The sequence below is a fragment of the Haemaphysalis longicornis genome, unplaced genomic scaffold, assembly GCF_048455015.1.
Source record: "Haemaphysalis longicornis isolate Haplotype H1 unplaced genomic scaffold, Haemaphysalis longicornis Haplotype H1 scaffold_12, whole genome shotgun sequence".
Taxonomy (NCBI): Eukaryota; Metazoa; Arthropoda; class Arachnida; order Ixodida; family Ixodidae; genus Haemaphysalis; species Haemaphysalis longicornis.
In genome coordinates this window covers 35,395,377-35,415,898 of record NW_027526225.1, presented here as the reverse complement: position 1 = coordinate 35,415,898, position 20,522 = coordinate 35,395,377, and the positions used below count along the sequence as shown (strand labels likewise).

The window sequence follows — 20,522 nt, the reverse complement described above, 5'->3', positions numbered from 1 at the left end:
TTTTGAATTCCACATCTTCATCGTGGGTGTACACGCAGATTACCGCGGTACACGCAGGTTACCGCGATTACACACACTGCAGGGTGTGTAGAAAGAAAAAAAGTCTAAAAAACTGAATCTGGCAACAGAGACAACGGTCTGGTGAAGGCTTTGTAGCTCGCAATGTAAAGTAGGCATCTTGAGAATCGTCATCAACAGCATATTTATGTCCACTGCAGAACGAAGGCTTCTCCCACTCACCCCCACCCGCTCCCGTCCTGCGGTGCCCGAGTTCAGTATTGGCCTTTAAAGGTTCGCATTTCGTCTTTCCATGGAGTTACTCACCTTCCCCTTCTTCTAGTCCGATACTCGTGGTTCACCTGTGTTCAGTTCGTCTGAGTACACGGCCATCCCAAGTCCATTTATTCTTGTTAATTTGAACTATTCATATCTTCTACTCGAGTGTGCTCCCTGATGCAGTGTTACGCCTATTATTATTTGCTCTATGGCTCTTTTCTCAGAGGTAAGTTTTCTTTCCAGTTGTCTAGTAAGGCGCCGAGTTCCCGCTCCGTATGTCATCACCGGTAGAACGCATTGGGTGAATACTTTTCTTCTTAGGGATAGAGGTTGCTTACTGTTCCTTATTTGTGAGTGCCTGCCGAGTGCGCCCTAACCTATTCCTATTCTGGGCCGGATTTTTTTCTCGTGGTTGGGATCACACAGACGTCCTGAAAGAGTTACTTATATTTTTCTACTTGTTCTAGTGTTTTGCTACCTATGCTCAAGAGGGCGCTTACAGCATGCCTATTTATCATTAGTTTAGATTTATTCGTAGTAATTTTTAACCCTACGGCGATGCTTCCTGATTGAAGATCTGAATCATTTTTTGCAGTTGTTCTGCCGATTCACTGAGGAAGACTATGTCGTATGCAAACCAGAGATGACTCACGTATTCCCCATTTATCCATTAACTGGCGCTTTCCCAGTCAAGCTTCATTAATACGCCCTCCAGACATGCTGTGAACTAATTTGCTGAAATGTTATCTCCCTGTCGCACACCCTTTGGATCGGGAACTTTTCGCTTTGCTTCAGAAGTATTATCCTGCCCGTACATAACTCATATATGTCTAGGAGTCGTATACAGTTCTCGTCTATTCCTTGGTCCTTTAACACTTCGAACACTGCTCCGGTGTGTTTTCATTCCTTAATCCTGTGTTTACCCCGTCAAGCTTTTTGAATACCCCATCCAGACATGCTGTGAACAGTTTTGGCGAAATGGTATCTCTCTGTCCTACTGCTTTTTGAATCGGGAATTTATCGCTTTGCGTTTGAAGTGGTATCCTGCTGTTACATCCTTTATATGTGTAGTCTAGAAGTCTTATGTAGGTCTCTGCTATTCCTAATCTGTTTATGATTTTAACATAGCAGCAGTGTGTACTGAGACAAACGCTTTCTCATTGTCTATAAATGCCATGTAAAGAGCTTTAGGGCATTCTGCGGATTTTTATATCACGTGATTGACAACATGGACGTGATCCATGGAGGTAATCCCTTTCCTAAACCCAGCCCGCTTTCAGGGTTGTTCAGAATCCAAGCTGTCACCTTTCCACTAACTATAACGCTGATAAACAGCTTGTTAACCACTGAGACTAGGCTGATGGGTCTGTATTTTCTAAGGGTCGTTGGTATCTTCTTTTTTATTGAAACAGAATAATGCTGTCGTTGTTCCAGGCTATAGGCACTGTTTGAGCCTTCAAGGATACCGAAAATAGTGCAGCAAATTTTTCCGGTACAGTAACTCTTCCTCTTTCTGAAGAGCCCTGGTACGCCATCCTCATCTTCAGCTTTCCTTCTTTTCCTGCCTTTGAGAGCCTTTCCTACTGCTTCTTTATTTACTAGTGGTACACCTCAAGTTAACGGCCAACTGCACTCAAATTTTCGACAACGTAAAAATAATGTCACCCAACAGTTCACATAAAAATGGTGCGAAATGCAAAATACTGCGCTTCAAAGATCAACGCGCGCGACGCAAGCGGCTCGCGACATTCGCGTTTTCGGAACCGAAACTGAATAGAAAAGGCGGTCATAGCGGCGGCCGGACGTGACGTACGTGAGGGAACGGAAGCGACCGCGCCTGAGCCGGCGGCAGCTCAGAGCCTCCTTCAAATGCGCAGGTAGTGCCGCGTTTCGCTTTTAGGGGCGAAGCTCCTTAAGGCGTGGGTCTGTCCATTTTCGACATACGTATGTAGCCACCTCTAGTTTAGTTCTTGGATTGTTTACTAGATGGCGTGGCTACCTCTAGTTTAGTTCTTGGATTGTTTACTAGATGGCGGTACTTGTATATGATGAAAATATGCGCTTGGATTGTTTACTAGATGGCGTGGCTACCTCTAGTTTAGTTCTTGGATTGTTTACTAGATGGCGGGGAGCGTTGTAATAAAATCCGTTCGCTGTTGGCGCGCGCTCGGAGTCGCCCGATGGATAAGGCTGCAGATGTGCGAGCCCGCGAGGCAGAAGCGCTCCGTGAAGCTGCGCGACGCCGCCGCCAAGATCCTGCCGTACGAGAGCGGGAGGCCGAAGCGTGTCGTCTGGCTGCGCGACGACGCCGCCAAGATCCCAGCGTTCGAGAACGAGAGGCCCAAGCGTCACGGCAATGGCGCGAGGACCCTGCCGTACGCGAAGCGGCACGGCTGCGGCGCGAAGAGGATCTCCAAAACGTCAGAGAACGGGAAGCGGCGAGAAAGCGCGCGTATCGGCAGGCAGACCCCGATGCAGTGAGGCGTCTGCAAAACGCATCAGGCGAGCTCAGCCCCAACGTGCCGACGCGCGGTTTAAGCGAGACTTTCTAGACGTTACGTTCGGACACAGATTTAGTGGGCGAACTTTCACTGAAGAGTCACGGTTTTACCGATGATTTCCCGTTAGGAGCTTCGCCCACTCATCATCATTCACCCCGTGGATATGCTGTGAATTTTTTTTATTTCCACCGAAGAACTTCCTCAAACGTTTGCCCATGATAATGGAGTTGGGCGCGATTCCGGCATCCCGTTTCTATCAATCCAGATGAAGTACACCGCCGACAGTAATTTTTTCCATCATAATAACTGCCGGAATAGCAATATTTGCATTGCAAGTAGAAAACGGACCCTGATTTACAAAGCTATTTGCTCGTATACGATATCGAAAAGCAGCTTTTATTATAGCTGACCCCTCGGCTATCACGTCGCCGTCTCCGAAGGGAACAAATCGCACGCGGGCGGAGATAAATCACTATTTCTACTATACATTACATGCAAACAGCTTCGTGAATATCGGCCCAGTATTTTTTTCTCTGTGTGCACATCGAGAATCGAATTATAAAAGGGATGTGAAACTATAAGCCCGCCTCCAAGGCTAATTGACGCACTAAAACCCTAAAACACTTCCTATCTACCGCTGTTTTCTACTTTAACCAGAGGCAGGTACTGTTGAAAACGTTTTACTTTCAAATAAACTAAATCTAACGCTCAAAGTAAATACTTCGCTTGAGAATCGAACAAAAATACAATCTATTCTTTAGGAGAGGAGCAGTTTAGTTTTCGCACTTCCCAAATACGACGGTCAATATTTCTGCGGAGGTATTTGTTACAACGAGAAAGGCTGTTTTGGTTCACTTAGCTAGGGAGACAAAAGTCGCCTAAATGTTTATAGCCGGGTGTACAAGGACTCTATTTGGGTACTAAAACTTTTGGAAATGTCTAAAGGATAGAGGTGGCATTGGGCCAGCCCAAATTAGGCCAATATTGGACGCGGAACTGTAAGTGGTCAATAATTTATAATATATCTTTTTTTTCTGTGGTAAATGCAATAGGAATGACAAATGTAAGGCAAGTGCTCCTTTCGCGCTATTTTTTTCTTTGAGTAAAAATATTATTTTCAAGTAAAAAGAGTTTTGCTAACTCCAACACGTTCGCAAGCGCCTGAATAGGTTTAGGCTTCTAATCATTTTTTTTTGCATTGAGAAAAATAGGGGATATTACTGCCTATGTGGTTATTTTAAAGACTTGATGGCGACGCCGGTACAGCGCGCTGGTGTAGCAGAGAAACCCCGGGCGAACGCATCCCTGCGCCCGGCGGAGCGCCCTGCAAGTCGCCGGAGAAGCGCGAGCTTCACGGGACAGGTTCCCTAACCTCCGTCACAGGCCGCTCGGAACTTGTTACGGCCACTCTCCGCCAGGTGCAAACGTCGTCTGCTCGGAGGTACTTTGAACGGCGGTACCTAGCGCTCTCTGTGATTAAGAAGCTAACGATTTCGCCGTGGAGGTTTTAAGAGCATAGACTACTTATTTGGACAAAAAAAAATTTTGAGTGCAGTTGGCCTTTAAGCTTGTACACTCAGTAGTTTCCCGTGGTCAACGTCGCTGGCATATAGTCTGGTGCAGAATTGTTCTGCTACCTTCATTCTCTCGTCCATGTTGTCCGTGGTGCTACCCTGCTTGTCTGTGAGTGCGTGCATTTTTTTTATGACAGCTTCCTCTTAGTTGCTTTAAAGCTTCCTCCGATTTACAGCGCTTTTTTGATCACTGCCATGTTATATGCACGAATATCGTTTGTTTTACTTCTGCTAATGAATTTCGGCAGCTGTTCCAACTCAAATTTATCCACCGTACTTGACACTGTCAGGTTCTTGCGTTTTGCAATTAGTTTCTTAGTTGTGATCGTTAGTTTTCCCGTGTGTTTACTACATGCTGGTTCGGCCACAGCTGCTGCAGATTCGGTGATTACGATTATTATGTTGTGTATTAGCCTGCCTATACCATGCTGGTTCTCATTTAGAAGCAGAAATTTCTTTTGAAGAGTTTTTTTAAACTTCTTCATCATGGGACTGACTGACTACTTGCTGGGTTGGTTATTTTTCACTGGTTTCCTTGTTTCTCTTTTACGACATAGTCTGAGCTTGCATCTAACCACCCTGTGATCGCTGATCCTAAGCTTACTAGTACCTCTACGTCCTGCAGAATACCTGGATTGTCCCTTCAAGTGAACTCAATGTCGTTTTTTATTGTACCATCGGTGCTTTCCCTTGTCCATTTCCTATTCTTTCGTTTGTAGGAAAAATGTGTTCCTTAGCCGCAGGGGAATTCTATCCGCAAATTTCCCCTGTGTATCTCCTCAACTGTTTCGGTTGTGTATTCCAATGTTCCCACGAACGGTTCTGCTATTTTCTTCTCAACGACTTTTGCGTTGAAGTCTGCCACCACAATCACTAACTGCGTTGTTCCGTTCTTGATAGCTGATTCTATGTCCTCGTAGAAATTTTCTACGGCTTCATCATTGTAGCTGTTGTTTGCGCATAGGCATGTACTATCTTTTATCTGTATCGCTTGTTTAGCTTGAATTCAGCGGCTGCGGCTCTCGTTAATGCTGAAGAATTCTTCCACGTTCCCTACTATTTCTCTGTAGATTAAGAATCGCACCCCGTGTTTTTTCTTTTGTTTTTCTGTGTGGCATAAAATATGTCTGCGACTCAGCTCCATGAAGCACTCACCTGTTCTTTTAAGTTTGCTTAACCGGATGATATCCCACATAACGTCAGAGAGTGCCTCTGCTAGTACACCTAGGCTTCCCTCACTAGACAAAGTGCATTCGTTGAACGTTGCCAGGGTCAACTTCCTGTCCGGGCACAGAGATTCTCAGCATCCTCTGCTGTATCGCTGTTCTCACCGCCTCGTGTTGACAGGTGCACTACAGTTGCTCGTGACTGAGGGCCAAAATTTACCTTGGGAAGTCATTGGAGGTGACGGCCAACCACTACAACAAGGATGCCAGATCATTTCCTGGTGATGGATTATTTAACCGGCGAATAATTATTGCAACTTACTTGTGTTGCAGTAAGGGCCATTTTTCCAGCCTTGGAGGCATGTCCCGTTGTCTTGGCGACAGGTGCCAGTGTAGATGTCGCAGAACTGCTTTGTCTTGCAGAAGCATTTTCTACTTTGTTTGCAGTCTGCTCCGTAGAAATTTGGCGGACAAGCTGTGACGTCATGGGGAGAAAGAGAGAGGCAAAGGGAGGAAAATGTATTCCTTTTCTGAAATATAGAGATGAGTGGAGTACACATCTTCAAAGGCTGGATATAGATAAACACAGACTATCGTGTTTTGGTGTAGCTCGGTTGGTCGTCTAGGTTGAAACATATGCACGAAGCATGCACCCGCACAATGTAGTAAAACTAAAATAAGTAACCAAAAGAATTAACGGATAAAGCGAGCAATAAAAGCAGAGAAGAAAACATATTAAAGAAGCCTAAACTTTGCCTCTAAACGTGCAAAGTGATAGAGTTATATGGCCCTGTTCGCATCGTATATATATAAAAAAAATACTGACGCAGCATGCACTAACGGGGCAGGGCTAAAGAAACAAAATCTTGATGTGGGCGAGTTGGTACATACTGCTAAAAAACTAATCGGCGCTAAAACAGGGACGAAGAAACAGGTAACACACAGCACGGTGTCGAAGTCGGCACCGTGTTTTGTGTTAGGTGTTTCTTAGTCCCTGTTGTCGCGCCGATTAATTTTTTAGCTACAGAAACAGCATAGCTGGTGGCCCCTCTCCCTTAGTCAGAGACCCGGCTGTTGCACCGCAAATGGATTTCCGAACTTGCCGCTCAAAACACTCCATGTCTGGCAGGCCCGGATCGTTTCATAAGCAGCCTTTTACATCTGCCCCGAAGGAGACCGCTTTAGCACGTGCTAGAACTCGCGGCAACCCGCTTCGCGAGCTCGGCGTCTGTAGCGGGAGCCGTTCTGTGCTCGCCACTTCAGGCGCCCACGAACATCAAATACACATTAACTGGCGAGGAGAACAGCACGCGAGAGATTGTGCCAAGAACATTGGCAGAGTGTTCTCGAGGGTCGAGCTTGCCGAAGCCGGGCGCTCTTTAAGCGGCGCATGCGCACGTGTGCTTGGCATTTTTGCTGGGTAAATTTTTGCGAACGCCACCGGACCGAGCCCGAAGCAGCTCCGCTGTTGAAAATTTCCGGGCGGCGACAAACTTCCGCTCTTGTTTGTGCTCCATCTTTTGGGGCAGCGCCCTGCGGTTCGGGGGATAGAAATTTACGAGCGCCATTGGGGGAACCACGTTTGGAGAGAAAACAAACGCCTCGGCGTTCGCTTCTGTACCGCGCGCTGACGACTGAAGGCACCTACCGTGAGATTTACGACGTCGACCAACGTATGCCATTCAAAGGGGAGACAAATCGAGGCAAAATGCGCGGTACTTTAGACCACTGACGTGCTTTATAGGCGAAAGCATAACGGGCAGTTGGGATAGTTGGTGACTAGTCATGTTGGTGCCGAAAGCGCTCAACACATAGGGGTGAGGAAAGAGAGCGGCATGTCGTCTTTCTTTCTTCATTAGCGTGTTGTGAGCACTTTGAAAGCGAAAATGAAGGCTAAAGCGTAAATGTCTTTGGTGCAACATCCTATTCGTGTGTTTTTCAACTCGGTCGTTTCTTGTTTTCTGGCCGAGTTACATCGACGGAAACACTGGCCACACTTCGCACCGAGCACTCCGTGGCATCGTGCCCCTGTTATACCCACGTGCTGTCACGTTCACTTGTCAGGCTGCGCAAACCGGGCTCTCTTGTTCCCCTCTGTCGGGTTAATAGAGTAGTGACGCACTCGGCAACTGCCTCGGAGACCCGGCTGCAAGTGCCACAGGAACCCAAATTAGGTTTTTCTTTGCTTGGTTAGTGAAGGCTTGCCGACTGGTTTTGGATTGCACCGCAAGGCGGCGATACAGCAATTTTCTCCGCGGTAAACTCCGTCGACGGCGCTTGCTTTGCAGCGAGACGGGGCCCTCAAAGCTACCGTATAAACAGGAATATAGGTCGAGTTTTTTTCCAAAAACATCCGCACAAAAGTCACCCCTCGTCTTATATAGCGGTCATTGGCAGAATGTAAATCGTTGTCTGGCAACAATGTGCAAGCGTAGTCCGTCGCCAATCGTCATTCGTGTCGGACTGCTCTCTCGCTCTATCAGGCCTTTATTTGACTTCGCTTTTCACTGGTTTTTCGTCTTTTACTCGTCTATTACGCGTGCGTGTGTAAATTTCTGTACGTCTCTGTTCCGAGATGAGTGGCGGCAGTCGACGCCAGTTCACCGCGGCGTTTAAGCTGACGACGATTGAGTCACCGAGCAGAATAAGAATATGGCGGCGTAACGCCAGTTAGGCGTTTCAGAGAAAAGTGTGCGACACTGGCGGAGCCAGAAAGCTAAGCTGTGCGCGTGCAACCCCCGAAACCGATCGTTCTGTGGACGTAAAGCTGTGCACCCCGAGTTGGAGAACAAAGTGTCGGACTTCGTCCGGGAACTGCGCTCACGATCGCTCCGGAGGCCATGCGCGGACCGGCTCCGCGAACTGTACAAAGAGTGGATAGCCTGCGACAACAAAAAGACCTATACGGGCTGGTTGCGACCGTGTCAAGCTGGGTGTCCTTCTCTGGGCAGTCGCGGCCCGACGACATGGTTACACGAGCGTTCAGGAAGTGCTCCATCAGCAACACGCCTGATGGCATGGAAGATGACAGTGCGAGGCAGTCATCTTCGGACGACTCTGAGAGCTCGGACGAGTGACTTCGGCAGGCATAGTGAGTGGCAGTGACGGACGGGCGTCGAAAATAAATATAGACATTGTGAGTGCGCTTCTGTGCTAAATTATTTTCTTTGTCAACTTTTCCCACCTCAAGGTAGGGGGTCGACCTATATACCGGGTCGACCTATAATCCGGTTTATACGGTACGCGTTAGAAGTTAAGAAGAATAACACAGAAAGTATGTGCAAAAGCTCAATGAGTATAGCAAGGCAAAAATAAACTTGACAAAATACAGAGGACAAAAATACCCCAAAAGCTAGAACCAATAGAAACAAGACGAAAATGCCAGGGAGACATGGGAGATAAAGAAAGTACGAACTTCAGCTAGCCGGTTGGTGGCGCTACAGTCGCGAGCAATTGCACCAATCTGAGCAGTGAATTTAGCGGAAGATTTATTATGATGTTTGGCTAGTATAATAAGAGGGTTTGGGGCTAATAAACTGATTTTGACAGTCTGCAGTCGTTTGTACCTTTGCAAGGGTGGGGAAAAGAGGCAGCCCAGAGCAAATTATTCACAACAGTGGTAGCTATCACCCAGAGCAGAGGGATAGAATTTAATACACGCACGTCAATACAGGTGCAAACAAGAGAGACTACATCTGCAGCGGCGGCTTCGGGTTTGATAATAACACCGAAAATTTCTCCGCTTGCTTCGGGGAAGCCGTGCAAGAAGATACAAACGGAGGCCGCAATCGGTAACCAGGGGGCCGAAGGTTTTTTGTCACGCGTGGCAATGACATAACCTAGCGGCACATACGGAGCTGGGAAGGAAATTTATGACTCATCTCTGGTGACCCTTAGCATGGTCGGCATGCTAAGGGTCAAAAGCAGCCCTTCCAATAACAACGCTCTACGTAATTCTTTTTACGTTCCTTAGCTATCACTTCTTCATCTTAGTGTCAACCACGGCGGAATGGCAACACTTCCCTTCTGACTTCCTTTCACGCCATTAAATTCTTATGTACGCACACCCCCATATATATAAATGTATATATATTTATATATATATATATATAGTTGCAAGAAACAGTTTCTTGGACACCGGTCAAATTTATGAGAAAAAGGGGGCACTCGTCGACAACGGCATGGTTTTTAATGTTTCGGCCCGAGGACCGGCCTTCGTCAGAATGTATATATATATACACATATATATATATATATATATATATATATATATATATATATATATATATATATATATATATATATATATATATATATATATATATATATATATATATATATATATATATATATATATATATATATATATATATATATATATATATATATATATATAGGGTTTGGAAATGAGGGGCTCGTTAGGAAATACAGAAAGAAACGCCGGCAGTCTACAACGCCAAAGAAGGCATAGGGGAGTGGTAAGACTATTTTTTTTACCGTTAGTGATGTTACATTATTTTTTTTTTAATTTTTTATTAGTATTAATTACGTGAGAAAGAAAGAAAGAAAAACACGCGCCCAGAGTGTGGACCGAACCCACGCCTTTCGATTAGATCTCGAATGCCTTACCAATTCGGCACTCGAGGTTCGGCACTCGGTAAGGCATTCGAGATCAAATCGAAAGGCGTGGGTTCGGTCCCCACTCTGGGCGCGTGTTTTTCTTTCTTTCTTTCTCACGTAATTAATACTAATAAAAAAATAAAAAGAAATAATGTAACATCACTAACTGCAAAAAAAATAGTCTTACCACTCCCCTATGCCTTCTTTGGCGTTGTAGACTGCCGGCGTTTGTTTCTGTATATATATATATATATATATATATATATATATATATATATATATATATAAATCTAGAGAAAGATAAACTCACAAAGCGCGCAGAAATAGTATAAGTAAAGAGTCGGATACACAGCAAGAACAATAACAAACAATGTTTACTTACGTAGCGGCAATGGGACTTGCCTTCATCAGAGTAAAGTTACATGATTATGGTGTCGCAAACATTGAACACATTTCTTATATAGGTTTGCATAAAACTGTAAGAAGGAATGGAAAATGTTTCGCAAATGGAGAGTGTGCATACAGTCAGGCTACGCCTACGTTACAACATCAACCAACAAAAAAAAAAAAAAAAAAAAAAAAAAAAAAGGGGGGGGGGGGAGCAAGAGAGAGAAAACAGGGTCGTGTTAACAATGCAGCGTTCAAGGTTGCACCATGACGGGTCAACGTATGCCGCGCGGGTTGCAAGTTCAGACAATGGGGGAAAATGGTCAACCGCGGTTTGTAAAGAGAGGGAAGAGTATACAGCAAGGTATTCAGTGGCTGGGGAGACTGGTTCTAGGGAAAGCGAAGATGGGTGTGCCCCCCGCGGATGAAGAGAATAGATAGGGTGCACAAAAGAGCATTTCACAGAAGCTAGCAATCGAACAGGAAATAGGTAGGGTCACAAAAGGTTAAACATGAATAGATCACAAAGAGTTAAACATTCTTAAGTGGTGGTGGGAACGAGGCCTCCTTCTCCCGGACAAATGGCATTGTTGAGCCGCATTAAGCTAACAAAGCTGCTGTATTAGGAGAGTTTCTGCGAATTCTGATGGCAAACTCGAGGGTAGGAATAATGAACATAGTTATCAAAATTATGAAGCCGCTAAGTTTATTCGAGGGATAAGCACGTTAATTTTCCGTAACTTTCATTAATTCCAAGTGTGGCTGACCCAAACTTATAAATGAGATAAGATTCCCGAACCTCGCGGTCGTGGTGCGTTTTGAAGGCGGATTCTAAAATCGTTGCTTTAAGATGATCAAATGCATGCCCGGGACTGTTCACATGTCTTGACAGGGGCAAATAAGGGCAGCTTTTTGCATGAGAGCGGTGATTATTGAACCGTATTCGGAAGGGCGTTTCAGTTTGGCCGATATATTGTTGCCTACAAACAGTGCACTCTAGAAGATATACGACATTAGCGGAGTCACAGTTAAAGTTACCTTTTATATTTACGTAGTAGTCTGAAGCCGTGCTGGTGGCGCGCTGTGTAGTGGTCATGTGTGGGCATACTTTACATCGGGGTTTATTGCAGGGCATGCAGCCAGTAGTTGCCGGTCGGTTGATACGAGAGTTAGTAAGAAAGTCCCCTAAATTCTTATTACGCCGGTAGACAACGCGTGGTGGTTCGGGGAATATGCTTTTTAAGCGGTCACTTTGCATTAGGATATTGTGATGTTTTTTTAGCACGGTTGACACTCTTGGAGCGGAGGATGAGTGGGTTAAAACTAAGTTAGTTTGCGGGTTCCCGTTCGGGGCTTTTTTCTTACAGATTTCGTTACGGTCTAATTGGTTGGCTCGCACAATAGCGTCGTCGATAACTTTTTCCGGGTATTTTTTATTCAGGAGGGAGGTCTTGAGTTCTCGACAGTTTGAGTCAAAGTCGGCTTGGTTTGAGCAAATTCTCAGCCTGGCGCATGCATTGCTGACGCACGCTCACTGATCGACTTTATCCCTGCCTCTGCCACTACAGTTTTTCTGCATGTTGGTACTAATGATCTCAGCTCTACTTCCGCTGAACATGCTTTCTCTGACTACCGCTCACTGACTGACCTCATTCTGGAATCTCGACCGAACATTTCCACTATTAACGCCAGTCTCATTCTTCCCCGCTCCGCTAACCGCCGCCGCGACTACCGCATCTCTCGCTTCGCTCGCTGCTGCAACGAAAAGGCACGCCGTTTCAACTCACTTCTCCGCGAATTTTGCCGCCACTCACGCTTTGTCCGCTTCGTCGATCATGGCTTTGAGCACCTTCCAGCCTGCCGAGTACTCGCTGCGGACGGCTTACACCCGAGCTTCGAGGGTGTGGCCTTGCTGGCCGGCCACATTCGTGCACTCTGCTTCATGCAACAGCGCTGCAACCCTCTGGGCTGGCGCGACTTCGCATGCACCGCCGACCCAGTTGCAGCCCCGGCTATATTGCCAAATGACAGCGACTTCCCACCACTGCCTCCAATTCTATCCAGTGTAAAGACCCCGGAGCAGTGTCGTGCCAGCAGCCCACCGCCACCGCCCCCCAGATCCACCACAACCACGGCGCCCCGGGCGAGCGCCAGCGCCCCAACCCCGAAGTCCACGGACGAGCGTCGCGCCAGCGACATGCCAACCCCTACTGGCAAACCTGCAGCGGCCACAACGCCCCGAGGAAACGCTCGCGGCGACACTAAGAAGCTCCCTGACCGGCGCCGCACCAACAGCATGCCACGCCCAACCTCCGCATCTTCAGCGACCGCCGAGCCCACGAAAACCAACAGCAGCGCGTCCGCCGGACCTTCCGGGGGCCAAAATCCAGCCCTCCGTGCCACATGCCCTTACAACCTTCGAAAGAATCGGCATAGCAGCAACTGACTACAACACGAAAAAACAGGTAACGCGGCCTCCTTCCCCGTTTCAAGACAGTTTTTAAAGCTAAGAAAAATCACCGAAAAGCGCGTACGTTCCGAATTGCACGTTTCCGCTCTTGCACAGTACTTGACTGCCGCGGTCGCTCCCAGGGGTCTTAGGATTAGAATAAAACCTGCTACTACCGAACTCTCCCCGTCCAACATGAATAAGTGGAAACAGGTACTCGATAAAGCATCTTTACAATTAACTGAAATAATCCTCAATCACTACGAAACTACGGCCCATTCTCTCCGAAAGAAAGAGGAACTACTTAGTCAGGGACTAAGCAAAAGAGAGTTGAACCTTTTAAGCAACTACGAGTCTAAGACGGCCTCCGCCATATCCCGAACAAAAGCCCGAAAGTTTAACCGAGATAAGATTTCTAACACTGGCCACATGCGTAAGAACCTAACAAGCTCCGGCACTAGTAACTGCCCCAACTCTGACAATACGGCCGATAATGTCACTACGACTGTAATAAATGCTTCGACTACTGCACCCCAAACAGTTCAGTTAAACCACTGTACTAATATTTTTCCCTCGCCTGCCGTCACAAAAGAAAACCTTACCGGGAATGTAATGAACCTTTCAAGCATAACCCTCTCCCCAGCTCAGATGAACGTCTTGTCAAAGGGCCTAAACTTTTGCCCGGCTACTGGTGGTTTTGATGAATTTCAACTTTTTAAGGACTTAGATAACTTCGCCAGAAACATGAGGCTACGAGAATACTTCTACGATCACCCCGCGACGGAAGAAGCCCGCAGAACCCTACCTAGCTATAAGCACTGGACCCCTCCCACACAGCGTGATAGTTGCCTCGACATGTACATCAAAGCTGTCCAACGCGATGTGCGAAAAGCATACCAAACACAAAATTCTTTCCGCCACAACATGACTACCAACGAAAAGAAAGCCCTAGAGGAACTCGCAAGCTGTCCCGACATAATTATTAAACCTGCCGACAAGGGAGGCGCAATCGTAATCCTTGACAAAACCGACTATGTTAACGAGGCCAATAAGCAACTATCAGTATCGACGTTCTATAAAGCACTACCCAATGATCCCACTCAAGATTATAAGCAAATTGTCAAAGATAAACTTGCTGAGCTTGTTAAAAATAAAACAATAAATGAAACCACGGCTCGTTCCCTGATCCCCTTAAGCCCAGTAGCCGGTAAATTCTATCTTCTCCCAAAGATTCACAAGGTGAACAACCCAGGGCGCCCCATTGTTTCTGGCATTGACACTGTTACCGAAAACCTCTCGCGCTATGTGGATAATCTCATTTGCGACATTCCGCCCAGCTTTCCCTCCTTCATTAAGGATACCAATGACTTTCTCTCAGACATCTCAAAAATTGAAATTCCTGATAACTGCCTTCTAGTCACCCTTGATGTTGCGTCACTGTATACTAACATCCCCCATGAAGATGGCATCGCCGCTGTATCCCTTGCGTATGAGCAGTCATCGTGCGACAAACCTATCGATTCTTCTGCTCTCCAAACATTCCTTAGGCTTATTCTTGAACTTAACAATTTTGAGTTCGACGGAGTTCATTACGTGCAAGTCAGCGGAACGTCAATGGGAACTCGAATCGGACCTAACTACGCTAATATCTTTATGGCTCACCTCGAATCAAACTTTCTTGACACCCAAAATTTAAAGCCAATGTACTATAAAAGGTATATTGATGACATATTCATGATTTGGCAACACGGTGAGGCGGAACTCCTCACCTTCATTGAGGCATTTAATCTAGCCCATCCTAGTATTTCCCTTGCTCATTCCTATTCGGAACACAGTGTAAACTTTCTGGACGTCACCGTTACTACCTTCCAAGGTCGGCTTCAAACTAAACTGTATAGAAAACCGACAGACACGCGGCAGTATTTGCACTTCCGAAGTAGCCATGTCAGACACTGCAAGACAGCAATACCTTACAGCCAAGCCCACCGATTTAGGAGAATTTGCTCAAACCAAGCCGACTTTGACTCAAACTGTCGAGAACTCAAGACCTCCCTCCTGAATAAAAAATACCCGGAAAAAGTTATCGACGACGCTATTGTGCGAGCCAACCAATTAGACCGTAACGAAATCTGTAAGAAAAAAGCCCCGAACGGGAACCCGCAAACTAACTTAGTTTTAACCCACTCATCCTCCGCTCCAAGAGTGTCAACCGTGCTAAAAAAACATCACAATATCCTAATGCAAAGTGACCGCTTAAAAAGCATATTCCCCGAACCACCACGCGTTGTCTACCGGCGTAATAAGAATTTAGGGGACTTTCTTACTAACTCTCGTATCAACCGACCGGCAACTACTGGCTGCATGCCCTGCAATAAACCCCGATGTAAAGTATGCCCACACATGACCACTACACAGCGCGCCACCAGCACGGCTTCAGACTACTACGTAAATATAAAAGGTAACTTTAACTGTGACTCCGCTAATGTCGTATATCTTCTAGAGTGCACTGTTTGTAGGCAACAATATATCGGCCAAACTGAAACGCCCTTCCGAATACGGTTCAATAATCACCGCTCTCATGCAAAAAGCTGCCCTTATTTGCCCCTGTCAAGACATGTGAACAGTCCCGGGCATGCATTTGATCATCTTAAAGCAACGATTTTAGAATCCGCCTTCAAAACGCACCACGACCGCGAGGTTCGGGAATCTTATCTCATTTATAAGTTTGGGTCAGCCACACTTGGAATTAATGAAAGTTACGGAAAATTAACGTGCTTATCCCTCGAATAAACTTAGCGGCTTCATAATTTTGATAACTATGTTCATTATTCCTACCCTCGAGTTTGCCATCAGAATTCGCAGAAACTCTCCTAATACAGCAGCTTTGTTAGCTTAATGCGGCTCAACAATGCCATTTGTCCGGGAGAAGGAGGCCTCGTTCCCACCACCACTTAAGAATGTTTAACTCTTTGTGATCTATTCATGTTTAACCTTTTGTGACCCTACCTATTTCCTGTTCGATTGCTAGCTTCTGTGAAATGCTCTTTTGTGCACCCTATCTATTCTCTTCATCCGCGGGGGGCACACCCATCTTCGCTTTCCCTAGAACCAGTCTCCCCAGCCACTGAATACCTTGCTGTATACTCTTCCCTCTCTTTACAAACCGCGGTTGACCATTTTCCCCCATTGTCTGAACTTGCAACCCGCGCGGCATACGTTGACCCGTCATGGTGCAACCTTGAACGCTGCATTGTTAACACGACCCCTTTTTCTCTCTCTTGCTCCCCCCCCCCCCTTTTTTTTTTTTTTTTTTTTGTTGGTTGATGTTGTAACGTAGGCGTAGCCTGACTGTATGCACACTCTCCATTTGCGAAACATTTTCCATTCCTTCTTACAGTTTTATGCAAACCTATATAAGAAATGTGTTCAATGTTTGCGACACCATAATCATGTAACTTTACTCTGATGAAGGCAAGTCCCATTGCCGCTACGTAAGTAAACATTGTTTGTTATTGTTCTTGCTGTGTATCCGACTCTTTACTTATACTATATATATATATATATATATTTAGCAAATTACAAAAAAGGAAATGAGGGACTCGTTGAATTATAACAGCAATAAGGGTTGGCAGTCAAGAAAATCTCGGAAAGCAAAGGGGAGAATGTGGCAGGTCACAGAATCAAACAGATAAAGAATGCGCAAAGACAAAGAAAGTAGAAAAAAATTGCCCGCCAGGTGGGATCCTCCCAACCGGCGGTTCCCCGTGTGGGATCCTCCCGCATGGCGGGCATTTTTCTCCCCCGCTTTTGTACTGTCTTCCCACATTCTTCATCTTTCGTGAACCAACCGACTGTGTGAACCAAGCATCTCATGAACCAACCGACTCTGCGTCGGTTGGTTCACGACACGCCGATGGACTGTACCGCTAGTTCTCCTGTGACGCAGACAGGGTGATAGAGTTTCTCTGGACAAAGTGTTTGCCGTCTCTCTATGCCATGAAGAAAGGACAACACAAAGTCGCCGCAAGTCCTGGAAAGGTGACTTGTACTGAACAAGTAGACTTGCCTCCGTCTGTAGAAGGAATTCTAAGCTGAGAGCAAGTTTTGTACTGAACCGGTAGAGACTCCCTTGGGAATGCTCACGATTGTAAGAAAAGTGGCCGAAAGAGTTGATACAGAAAACAACGAAAGGTGTATTGCAGAAGGCTTCGATTGCCTTAGTTCCAGAGAAGGAAGTGTAAAAAAACTAGCGTTAGTCCTGTGTGGTTTCTCTGCTTGTCCCGTATTTACCGCGCTACCTAACCGTATTTCCCAGTTAGAACCAACTAGCCCACATTTACGCGTTGACAAGTGTTCCTACAGTCTATAAGCAATGCAGTAGGATAGAGAGTTGGGCGAGTTGGTAAAGCGACGATTGGTTGGAAACAGCGCGTTAAAACGTCATTACAAAGAAAAGAACCATACAGGACGAGCGCCGGACAGCACGACCGCTCGTCCTGTCCGGTTCTTTTTTTCGTGATCCCGTTTTAACGCGCTGTTTCCAACCAACTATAAACAATGCCCTCACCTCGGCCAAATGCGACCACGTCATCGATATTCTATAGCGTTTTTGCGAATCGTTCGATTGCCAGCAGGCCACCTTAAGAGGTACGTCGACCGTCTACCACAAAATTGACACCAGCACCCACGCCCCACTACGGCAGCTACCATATTGCGTGTCACCTGCGGAGCGCCGCGTGATCGACGAGCAAGTAGCAGATATGCTTACGCGCAACGTAATTCGGCCCGCTACTAGCCCATGCGCCTCTCCCGTGGCACTGGTAACGATTAAAGATGGGCCGGTCCTGTTCTTCGGAAATTGCCGTCTCCTGAACAAGATCACGCGTAAGGACGCCTACCCGCTACCTCGTATCGACGATGCTCTCGACTGATTACAGGGGGCCGAGTTCTCCTCACTAAGTTTGCGCTCTGGCTACTGGCAAGTGCCCATGGCCGATGGCGATTGTTAAAAAAAAAACGCTCATTACACCCGATGGGTTTTTCGAATCCAATGTGATGCCTTTCGGTCTTTTTAATCCGCCAGCAACCTTCGAAGGAATGATGGACAATGTTCTACGTGGCCTCACTGGGAAAGATGTCTCTGTTATCTCAATGGCATTGTCATGTTTTCGCCAGATTTCAACGCGCAACTGGAGCGCCTTGAACAATCGTTGACGTGTCTTACTTCGGCTGGCGGGAATGTAAGCTTGAACAAGTGTCGGTTTGCTGCTCAGAACCTAACATTCTTTGGCCACTTGGATTCCAAAGACGCCATTCTTCCGGTCCCGGAGGAGCTTCGTGCAGGTGCAGTATCCAAAACCGACCACTCTGAAAGACCTGCAAAACTTTATTGGCCTCGGTTCCTATTTTCGCCGATTCGTCTTAAACTTTGCCACTATTATCGGCCCTTTGGCGCAGCTCCTCCACGGAAACACAGCCATTACCGCGACTGGTTTTATTCTTGTGAAAAGGCATTTGTGGCTATGCGAAGTATGCTGACGCCGCAACCAATACTGCGCCATTTTTACCCACTTGCACCTATCGAAGTGCACACTGACGCCAGTGGTGTCGGTCTCGGCGCCGTTCTCACTCAGCGGTAAGCAGGCTTCCATGAATACGTTGTTGCATACAGCAGTCGCGCTCTGACGTATAGGCGGAGTGAAAGTATTCGTCACAGAGGAGGAATATTTGGCCATCATTTCGGCTATAACCAAATTTCATGCTTATCTCTACTGTTGTTCATTCAACGTCATCACAGGTGACCGCGCTCGGTGGTGGCTTTCCTCAATGAAAGATCCTTCCGGAAGACAACGGGCGTTGGGCTTTTTGACTTCAAATTACGGTATTCGAGTCTTGTATCGCTCCACACACAAACACAGTGACGCCGATGCTGTGTCTACGTCACCCATCGTGTCGGACACTGGTTGCCTGTTCAAAACAGACGCACCGTGGCGTCTCTAGCCGTACATGATATGGCCTCGAAACAGCGTAAAGATTCGTGGATTGCCGCCATCTTGCAGTACCTGCAAGTCCACCAACAGTTCCAGCACCTCGGGAAATGCGTCGCCAGGCGTCGCACTGCGCCATACGCGACGACCTGCTCTACCAACGGAATGACTCATCTGAAGACAGGAAGTCGGTATTCGTCATTTCTGGCTATTTGCGTTCCGACTTTTGATCTTACTACCACGCTTACGCACATTGCGCCCACGCGGGACTCTTCAAAACGTATCAGCGGCTCAGTTTGGGCTACTACTGGCGTGGGATGTACACATTTTGATCAAGTATACATCCGCTCGTGCACAGAGTGTCAGCGTCATAAGTCTCCTTCCCAACATCCCCACGGGCGCATTCCAGCGACTAGCGTGCCCAGCACGACCTTTTGACCTTGTTGGAATACACATTTACAGTCTACTACAATTGGATTATTGTGGCAGTTGATCATCTGACAAAATACGCGGAAACAGCTGCACTGTCCACTATGTACGTGATGTCGCACCCTTCCTTCTACGTTTTATTGTGCGGCGCGGAGAGCCCAGGGAACTCTCGAGCAATCGTGGACGAGTCTTCTTGTCAGGAGTTGTGGAAGCAGCTGTTCACTGAATGGCACGTTGTTCACAGGATGATTGCATCCTACCACCCGCAAACCAAAGGGATGACTGAATATTTTAACCGAAGACCGTGCGACATGGTCTCGATATGTGTTTCACGTGACCATTCGAACTGGGACTTCTTTCTTTCGTCGCGTACGCGTATAATACGGCCACGCAGACAACCCCAGGCTCCTCACCATTCTTTGTTCCATACGGTCGTGAACCTTCCTGCCTACTTGACACCATCCTGCCTTACCACCCCCACATCTCGAGATGTGTTCTAGTCTCCGAAATTGCCGAGCAAGCCAAGGAGTTACACCAACTGCCAGCTCCTTCACGGCAGCGGACCACGGACATCAGCAGTCTCGCCACGACGACTTCAGTGAAACTCCGACTTACCCTGCTGGCTCTCTTGTGTGGCTATGAATACCATCCACTGCCACAGGGCTTTCAAGCAAACTTCATACTAAATTACGAGCGTCCCTACCGAGTCGTCAAACAAACGTCCCCCGTAAATTACATAGTCGAGCCCGTCACTCCTAGTACCTATCGTTTCAGTCGTGGCCGCGAGATGGTTCACGTTCAGCGTCTCAAGCCCTATTACGACCGCCCATTGTCCCAACACCTTGAGTCGCCAAGGATGGCTCCTTCTGTCTCCGGGGTGATTGTAACAAAACTAGTGAGCGACCGTAAAAGCACCAGTCTCCCCAAGCGGTTACGTATCCAACTAAAGTGGAGGCGGGCCTTCCGAGTGGCGTCAATCCCCCAGTAGGGTATATGTCGCACGCAGAGACACAGCGGCAGCTCCATCGACTGTTCTTCTGTGCGAGATATGCGCGTGGACTCTAGACCTCATTTGGACAAAGAAACGGCCAGACCTCGTTGCTACATCTTACAAGCCCTGCCAATAAACCTCA

At 47.0% G+C, this 20,522-nt stretch overlaps 1 protein-coding gene across 1 annotated transcript in view; it reads right to left on the bottom strand.

Moving 5' to 3' along the window:
- LOC144161555 (receptor-type tyrosine-protein phosphatase T-like) overlaps window positions 1-20,522 on the bottom strand; it is a 203,497-nt gene that overhangs the window by 151,654 nt on the left and 31,321 nt on the right. The window contains exon 7 of the mRNA XM_077692208.1: window positions 5,840-5,992. Within this exon, the coding sequence (XP_077548334.1) occupies window positions 5,840-5,992 (153 nt within the window). The remainder of the gene's footprint in view (window positions 1-5,839; window positions 5,993-20,522) is intronic.